At 44.6% G+C, this 9,427-nt stretch overlaps 1 protein-coding gene across 1 annotated transcript in view; it reads left to right on the top strand.

The window, feature by feature from the left end:
* Positions 1-6,367: 6,367 nt before the first annotated feature.
* The window catches only part of Ucp1 (uncoupling protein 1), a 6,537-nt gene continuing 3,477 nt past the window's right edge, over positions 6,368-9,427 (top strand). Inside the window, exons 1-2 of the mRNA XM_008843434.1 lie at positions 6,368-6,493; positions 7,061-7,259. Of these exons, the coding sequence (XP_008841656.1) occupies positions 6,368-6,493; positions 7,061-7,259 (325 nt within the window). The remainder of the gene's footprint in view (positions 6,494-7,060; positions 7,260-9,427) is intronic.

Raw genomic sequence — 9,427 nt, 5'->3', positions numbered from 1 at the left:
CTATGACCCATCTTTTTATTGGGTCGTTTATCTTCTTTCTTTCTTTTTTGAGTTCTTTATATATTCTGGATGTTAAACCTCTGTCAGATGTGTCACTGGTGAAGATTTTTTCCCATTCTGTGGGTTTTCACTTCACTTTTTTGATTGTTTCTTTTGTGGTACAGAAGGTTTTTTTTTTAGTTTAATGAGGTCTCACTTGTTGATTACTGACCTTAATTCCTGAGCAACTTCTAATTTAGAAAATCCTTCCCTATACCTATAGCCACCTGTCACTATACTGAAAGTGTTCATCAGTTCTAGGAGTTTTCTGGTAGAACTTTTGGGATCTCTTGGGTATAGTATCATACTAACTGCAAAAAATGATGGTTTGTCCTCTTCTTTTCCAATTAGTACTCCTTTAATTTCCTTCTCCTGTCTTACTGCTCTTGCCAGAGTTTCAAGCATTACGATGAAAAGGAGTGGAGATAGTGGACATCCTTGTCTGGTTCCTGATTTTAATGGGAATGCTTCCAGTTTTTCTCCATTTAGAATGATGTTGGCTGTGGGTTTGTTGTATATAGCTTTAATTATGTTGAAGTATGTTCCCTCCAGTCCAATTCCCTCTAGGACTTTGAACATAAATGCATGCTGAATTTTGTCAAAAGCCTTTTCTAAATCTATTCCTATGATATGTAGATTTGGTCTTTTCATGAGTCCTACATCTCTTTCTTGCATATTCCATTCCTGCACTTTTTAAATTTTTCCATAATCTTTGCTTGAGTGGTCCAATTCTTCAACTTTATCCTCCAGCGTTGATATTCTGTTTTCCATTTCATTCATTCTAGTGGTGAGGCTTTCGCCTGTTGTTTCAAGTTGGCTTATTGAGTTTTGCACTTCCTTCTTCATTTCTGCCTAACTTTTCTTAAATATTTCTATCTCTTTTGTGAATTCATTCAGAAGTTTATCCCTATTTTCTTTTTTGTTCTTTGATTCATTTGTTCATGTGTTCTTTAAATTTGCTGAATTCCTTGATCATGTTTATGGTTGTTCTTTTAAATTCAGTGTCCTGGGTTATCTCTAGGAGGTTTTCCTTGTAGAACTCTTCTACAGGATTGGCGGGGTTTGGTGGGGACACAGTGTTTTGGCTTTCCATTTTATTATTCTTTCGTTGTGATTTTGGCATGTGAATTCTTTTTGTTGTTTATGATTCTGATATGATAATTAATTTGAAGTATGCTTCTGTTTGTATTATTGGGGTGCCTACATCCTTTCTTTATTGGTTATGTAAAGCTGGTTGGTACCGGGTTCAGGTTCTCTCAAGTTCAATTTGGAGGGAACTGATGGCCTCAGATGAACTATTCAGGAGTACCCACAGAAGCCCAATTCAGGTTCCAGTCAGGTACACTCAGGCTTCCTTCACCATGTGGAGTCAGGATCCGGGTGCTCTCAGGTAGTCCCCTGTGTTCTCAGTCCCTATGCCAGAGGGAGGCCAGAGGGAGGCCAGAACTGGGTACTCTCTGGTGGTCTGCTGAGATCAGAGCTGCTACACCAGTGGAGGTTGAAGCCCACCCACTCAGGCTGTCTGCTAGGATCTCAGCCTTAGCTACCAAAGCCAGATCTGCCCTGGGGCCTGGAGAGGGGCCTCAAGAAATCCCAGATAGGGGGATAGGTATGGCACAATTAGGGGAAGCTCACCACCACATGGAGGCAGGATCCTGGCGCTCTCAGGCCTTTCCTTGCGTTCTCAGGCCCTCTGCCAGAGGGAGGCCAGAGGGAAGCCAGAACTTGGCACTCTGGTGGTCTGGTGAGATCAGAGCCAGTATACCAATGGAGGTCGGAACCAATTATGTCAATTTATAATGCTGTGATTAACATAGCACTGATATTGTATTCTAGCATTCATAAGTTCAATTATACCATGAATAATTAATTATATTTCTAATGCTAAAACTTAAAACGTGTTATAATAATTGTAAGACTGGTAGAGAAAAGGTGTTATTAAATGGAAGGTGAATTTTTCTCATTAGTAGAATTAAATATATCTCTTCACATGTTTAAACTCTGAATTTCTTCTTTTGTAAATTGTTCTGCCTGTCACTTGAGCATTCCCAGTGGTGACTAATGAGAAATTATAGGAGAGTGTAGAACGCTGTTCAAGTGCAAAGCATCATCAAGCTTTTTGTGTTTCAAATGAGCACATGCGTTCTGTGATCCCTGAGTGACAACAGTTTGTGCAGGTGCCTTTGTAAATGGTGGTCTAAATTTTAAAAGGGGAACATGGGAACTTGATTCACTTGGACCTTGCCGCCACTCCTTTGTGACGTCACCAAGTGCCTGTCACCCTTGCTCACACTGCAGCAGTCTTCACCTCTCCACTTCTTTGTGCCAGAAGAGCAGAAATCTGACTCTCTGGGGATACCAGCCTCTCCCCTACTTCTCTCTCCAACCTGAGACAAACTTTCTCCTACTTCCCAGAGGCTCTTGGAGGCAACAAGGTCAACCCGCTTCTTCGAGTCCAGAACTCTTCCCTGTCTTGAACTTCAGTGACTGACCTCATGGGGTGGTCTCTTTGTAGGAGCTTTGCATTCAGCTTGTCCTCTGACCTTCAAGACCAGCATCCTTCCCAGCACATCGCAGGTGCTCAGCCACGATTGCTCTAACTTGACAGTCCCCTAGAGAAGTTTCTTGCCTGACTACTTCCTGCTTAGTTTTAACAACCTGGGAGACCATGCTGTCATCCTTCAGCCTCAAGGAAGTCAGTCCCTTCATGTTTCCCTCGTCCTCATTCCCTGTGTGCCCCTAACTGTGCTAGACCATTCTTATTTTCTAGCAGATTTGTGCCTTTTACTTCTGTCACATCTTATAGTTCTTCTGCTCCATTCTCTAGTTCATCATACTCTACACAGGCAAGTATGTGCTTTATGGAAACAAAATAAGCATTTACTATATCCTGTTTCTTATTCATAAATGTGTTATTAATCCCTTTTATAGTCCAAATTATAAAACTCAATATACATGTACTATATCTAACACCTCCTCATGAAGCCTAGTAGGGTTAGAAGACGGGGTAACCACAGCTCATGCTTTTCCCAAATTGCCAAACAAAGGCAATTCTAGTTATCCAATGCTACCTTAAGACCACTATTTTATTTTATCTCACTATTTTGTTGTTTTGTTTTCTCTGAGACAGGATCTTACCAGGTAGCCCATGCTGGCTTTGAACTCAAGATCCTCCTGCCTCAGCTTCCCAAGAACTAGAATTGCAGGTGTGCAACATCATACCAAGCTATAGCTCACACTTTCATGGATCAGGAATTTAGGCAATGTTCAGCTGTGTGATCTTCTGTTCTAACATCAACAGAGATGATTTGGTGTGTCGACCTGACTATCTGGAGGGTCTAGGATGGCTGCACTTGAATGGCTGCTGTCTTGGTGAGGAACAACAGAAAGGCCAATGTGTGGCCTCTTCAGCATGACTGCCTCAAGGATGTTCGATTTTTTTTTTTACTTGGTGATCCAGGGCTCCAAAAATACATGTTCTGGTGAATAATGCAGAAACTTCCTTTTTTAATTATCCAGGCTTGGAAGTCTGACAGAATATATTCTATCTTATTCTACTGGTCAAAGCATTCACAAGACTGCCAGATGCAAGAGAAAGAGATATGGCCCCTCAGGCTTTTTAAATAGGATAAATGCCATGAATTTTCAGTTCTTTGTTGAAAAAACCTCAGATAGAAGTGAGCTAGTTGATGCTAAGGGTCACTGGAGTGAGCAAGAAATAATAAATAAATATTTCAGGTCTACAATGACATTCTTTTCAAATTTTTATTTCATTTTATTTTTTGGTCTTTTTTTAGACAGGGTCTCCCTGTAGCCCCAGCTGGCCTGGAACTTGCTATGTATCTGGCCTTGAATTCACAGAGCTCCACCTGCCTCTGCCTCCAGAGTGCTGGGATTAAAGGCATGTGCCACCACACCCAGCTATAATGACATTCTTAATCTCTGCTTGACCATCAAGCTCACAATCTGAAACCTCTACTGTAATTGTACTCCCTAATCCAATTGATTTTCCTTCATTTGGTTCTCTTGACTCTGGTCAATCCTTCTTTGATCATATTCTCAAAGGTCAGGTGGTAAGACTGTCCTAACTATACCATTAATAAACTATAGACTGTAACTCTGGGTTTCCTTATGATTTCCCCTTCATTCTCTTGCCACTCCTATTGTAGACACTCCCATATACAGTTTCCCTGTCCTCATATTCATACTGCCAACTTTCAAGCATCTTCATGTTCTGATATCCCTTCAAGTGGTATGGGTTTCCTATGGTATCTCTTTATCAAAATAATAACACTATTCTGTCGAAGTAATTCCAAGACTTTAAAAGGTATCATCCTCTTATGAAGACTATAAAATTACCTCTTCTTACCTACTGCCTTGTGACAATCAGTTGAGATCACTGAGCCTGCTACTGTATTCTTAAACTTATAGTCATCTTTGAACAGTTTGACTCACATCTAACCCTTCCTAAAGCTGTATTATCAGATTAAATGCGTCAGTTATGTGAGAGCACATTAGTCTGTCAAGCTCCACACAGCCATGGAGTGATAACATGAATCCACATTCAGAGTAGGTATTCACAGTCTGCTCTTTATTTGGCTTTTCATCCTCTTAGTAACTTCTTCACTGCCCCTCTTCTCTCCCTATCACTCACTTTCTCAGTACAGTGCATTCTGCCCCCCACCCCCACCCCCACCCCAGGCTGCCTTCACACATGCCACTGACCTGCCTCAGCTGCTTTTTGTCTTAAAGGTGTTTGGAGGGAGGAAACATTGCCTTCCCCCTCCTCTCTGGTAATTCAGTCCTTACCCATGGTCCTCACTGCTTTCCTGGGTGAAGCTCCCCCAAGCCTGAGCTACTGTGGAAGCTCCTCAACAGGGGATTCTTGCAGAGCACACCTGCTTTTTCCCACAGATTTGGAAACTGCCATCCAGAAGCTTTCAGTCTTACATGCTCCCCCGACCCCCCACCTCCAGAGATGGATCTGACCTTCATTTACCGTTTTGGTCCATGTGGAGCAGCAGAACCAAGTTGCTGAGGGAGAATGTGGGTAACACCGAAAGGCTCTTCAGTGTCTCTAAGGGCCCTGGGAGACCTGGCCTAATCTTTTTCCATTCTTCAGTTCTTATGATTTCTCACGTTTCTCACGTTTCTCACATTTTAAAAGCTTTTCAAATAAATACTCATAAATATTTACTCAATGAAAAAAGGAAAAACTCCTCTTCCCACAACTAACCCATGCTCCAGCGCTCATTTGTTACTTGAAGTAGAGGAATTTACAGCAGCAGGATTTCAAACCCGGGCCAGCTCCAGGGCCACGGTTCACCTAGTTCAAAAGAAAGTTGGGCTAAAGATGACTTTCTGAGGTCACTGGAGTTGGTCACGTGGCACAACTGAATCTGCAGCCAAGCCCATTACCTCTGCATCCTTCCTGTGCTCTCCCTAAGAGCTACCTAAAAGGATGAAGGGATATTTCACTTGGTATAGTTGCTTGCTAGTTTGTCTACTATCTCTTTTAACATCTGCCTTAAAAAGAAATCACACAAAACACTTTAAAAAGTTTTCACATGGGGTCCTCCCCTAGCTCCCCGCCCCCAAGTGAAGTTGATATTTGGAAAGGAATGTAAAGAAAGGAGCTACCTGAAATCAAAAGAAGACAGAGAGGGCTGCTGAGCACCCGCTGGGTGCTCCTGGAGGCCTAGGATTGGGATCAGCATCCCACTGAGAAAGTTCCAGGATCTCTGAGATAGCACGTATTTAGCGGGAGCCAGCCCCTGCTCTCTGCCCCAGCTGAGACTGCACAGCTGGAGTGACAGGAGGTACCACGTGTACCGGGACCTGGGAGATTCCCACAGTGCGTCCTCCAGGTGACCCTGAATGCTGGGTGCAGACCGCAAAGTGCCTGCCTGGGCTTCCGGAGTGACTCCTCCGACGCTGGATGGGGATGCGGTGGGAGTCTCCCGCACCCAGGGCACGCCCCTGCCGCGTCCCATTCCCGGACCTTGGGAGACCTGGCCACGGCCAGCCACTTTCCCATGGCCCCTCCTTCAGCGATCAGGCTATATAGGTCCCTGTCCGAGGTAGAGGAGCAGAGGTGCCCGGCAACCGGGGCGCAGCTGGTCCTCCTGGCCGGGGAACCAGGAAGGGACGCGGCCAGACTCAGCGCTCACTGCTGCGCTCCGCGGCAGCCTCCACCTCCGGGTGGCCATCCCAGGGGTCTGAGATCGGTGCCTGCGCCGGCCGCACTGAGGGAGGAAAGCCACTGTCGCCTTCCCAGCTGAGCCCTTTTGCTCTGGCACCCGCGCCTCTCTCAATACTCTGAGCGAAGATGGTGAGCCCGACAACCTCGGAAGCGGCCCCCACCTTGGGGGTCAAGATCTTCTCAGCCGGCGTGGCTGCCTGCCTAGCCGATATCATCACCTTCCCGCTGGACACCGCCAAAGTCCGGCTCCAGGTAGAGACCCATGGCGTGGTCAAGGGGGTTCTCCCTGCAGAGAGGGATCAGCTGCGGGCATTCCTGTGATATCTGCGGATTTTCCAACCTGTTAGCTGTTTCAAAAGTGGGAGCATTAGGATGGGAAATGCTACCCCTTTTCACTATCCCTTTCCAGGATTAGCTGATGAACCAAGGTGCTGGGTTGACCCTGACCTCTGCCAAGTCTTTCAAAGACTAGGGTGCCCTGAATGTTCTTAGAACTAGACAGACCCCTCCTAATTCACAAGCTCCACACTTCTTTCTTTGGTTTTGCAGGGTACTGTCCCAACCTGCATCTATGAGCTCTGAAGAGTGTTTTGTTTAGATATTCAGAGGCTGCACTGTAGCCTATGCACATGGAAATATAGGATGGAGTGCTGGAGAGCTTGCTGAGAAGGGAAATTCATAGAAAGAGCCCAGCGGGCAAGCCTGGTCTAGGGCTTCTGCAGGCTGTAGGTGCCCATCTTCTATACTCCTCACCAGGTAGAACTTTTTTCCTTACTGAATGTCCACTTCTCTCTGACCACTCCCCCTTCTCACTTCCAGATCCAAGGTGAAAGCCAGATCTCCAGTGGCATTAGGTATAAAGGTGTTCTGGGAACAATTACCACTCTGGCAAGAACCGAAGGGCTGATGAAACTGTACAGCGGGCTGCCAGCAGGAATTCAGAGGCAGATCAGCTTTGCCTCGCTCAGGATTGGCCTCTATGATTCTGTCCAAGAGTACTTCTCTTCGGGGAAAGAAAGTAAGCAAGGAGTGTTCCTGGGGGGGGGGTGCACATGTGCCCTGGAATGGGCGCTGTTCTAAAACTGAAAACTGGGGTGGGGCTGTAGCTGGGTGGTAGACAGCTTGCCTAGCCTGTGTGCCATCCCCAGCAGCTCCCCACTCACCAAAGTAGCAAAGTATAGTGGTGTTCATAACCAAATGGCAAGAAAATATGTATATTTGCATTGTGTCTCTTCCCCAAAAATGAACTCATGGTTCCTAGAAAGAAAATAAGTATATATAAACACACATTCAGGTTTATGTTTGTAAAAGTCTAGCAGTTGGTGATGGGAAGAGCTAACCTAGCTCTTCATCTGGAAAATATGGATGAGCTGCAATATAATATTTAGCCCAAACTTCCCCAAACAGCAGAGGGTCTCACAGTTGCCTCCAGAACTTACTAAAATCTAAGTGAGGACTACTATGGTCCTCTGAGTCTATATACATACCTAAGTAAAACTCAAAGAACTCTCAATTGAAGGTCTGGATACTTTTAGATCAACATTGCATTGTCATATTGACAGATACAGCAAGAAAAGAAACGCCAAGAACACAGGGCCCAGTCAGATGGTTTTCTGCAGAAATTAATCATTGGTTCTGCCCATCAGGCACCAAATTAATCTAATATATTCTGGCAGTATTCTATGGTGTGCTTCTTCAAATGATCTGGCAAGTTTTATTGAACTGCTGTGTATCCAAAACTGTGTTAGGTCTATAGATGATGATTGCTACTCTGGGTAGAAGCTCCAAGTTCAGAGTATGGTGCTTGTGGGGAGAACTTAAACAGATAACTTTACACCATGGCTGTTGCAAGACCGGGCACCATAAAGAAGAAGATTCCACCTAGTTGAGAGGGGCTCCATCACACAAGACTCCTGAAGAGTTAGTGTCTGAATTGAGTCCTGAGAGACAGGTAGGAGTTTGAAAGGCCAGCAGCAAAGTGGTGAAAAAAGACCTTCCAAACCAAGTGAAGATGATGGACAAAACCTCATTGCAGAGTAGGGAGGACACACAGGGTCGGGGGGTGGGGCACAAGGGCAAGAAGGGAGAAGTGAGGGCAGAAAAGCAGGAGGGAGCCAGGCCACAGAGGGCCTTGTAGGTCATGCTAAGGAGTTTGGATTTTCCTCTCACTGCTATGGGAAGTCATAAGAAAAAAATGTTAAGTGGTGCACCGGTCATGATGGTACACACCTGGAATCCCAAAACTTGAGTGACAGAGGCATGAAGATCATGAGTTCAAGGCTAGCTTGAGCTATTTAGGGTACTCTGTCTCAAAAAAAAAATCAAGATCTGGGGATGGAGCTACTGATAGAACACATGACCTTCAGATCAATCTCCAGCATGATAAAAAAATAGTTAAGGAAGTTCCATAAGACATTTATAACTTTCAAAAGATTACTCTGGAAGCACGAGAGAATATGTGTAGAAAAGACATATGTCACAAAGTAAGAAATAATTGAGATATGCCCTAAAGCATTGCCAGCAGGGAAGAAGGGAGGTCAATCCGAATGATTAAAAATGCAATTGATTGAACTCAATGAAAAACTAGAAGGTTTACTAGAAAAGTAGCACTATGCAATGACATCTGTTTCTGGCTAAGGACACCATTTCTTCAGGGAGATAACAGAGAAATTGTCTTGGGAGGGGAGAGACTATTTATTTTAGGAAACAGTACCATGTAATAGCCAGTAAATACAGGAAATAGCCAGTAAATACATGAGCTTGGGAAAAAAGTCTCAAGTGGATGCTAGGACCAGAGAGCTGAAACATGATCAGTGGAGACGCAGGGTGGAAAGTAACTAGTTGTAGGGGATTAAAGAAGAACAAGGTGTGAAAAGGAAAGACTGAGAATAAGTCCTCTTCCCAGGGGCTTGGCTAGGAAATGAAGAAGGAATAGAGGTTGGAAGAGAAGATGAATGCAACAGAGTGTTAATAGATGTGGGGACAAAGCAAAGGCACTTGTCATCACGTTATATCACCTATTAAGAATAATTATCTGAGTCTGCAGATATGGCTCAGTAGTTAAGAGTTCTTGCTGCTCTTGTAGAAGACCTGAGTTCAGTTCCCAGCACACACATCTCGTGGCGTACAACAGCCTATAACTCCAGTTCCAGGGGATTTGATGTCCTCTTCCAACCTCACAGGTAT

Source organism: Nannospalax galili, unplaced genomic scaffold (genome assembly GCF_000622305.1).
Source record: "Nannospalax galili isolate Female #2095 unplaced genomic scaffold, S.galili_v1.0 scaffold359, whole genome shotgun sequence".
Taxonomy (NCBI): Eukaryota; Metazoa; Chordata; class Mammalia; order Rodentia; family Spalacidae; genus Nannospalax; species Nannospalax galili.
This window is presented reverse-complemented; position numbering and strand designations above follow the sequence as displayed.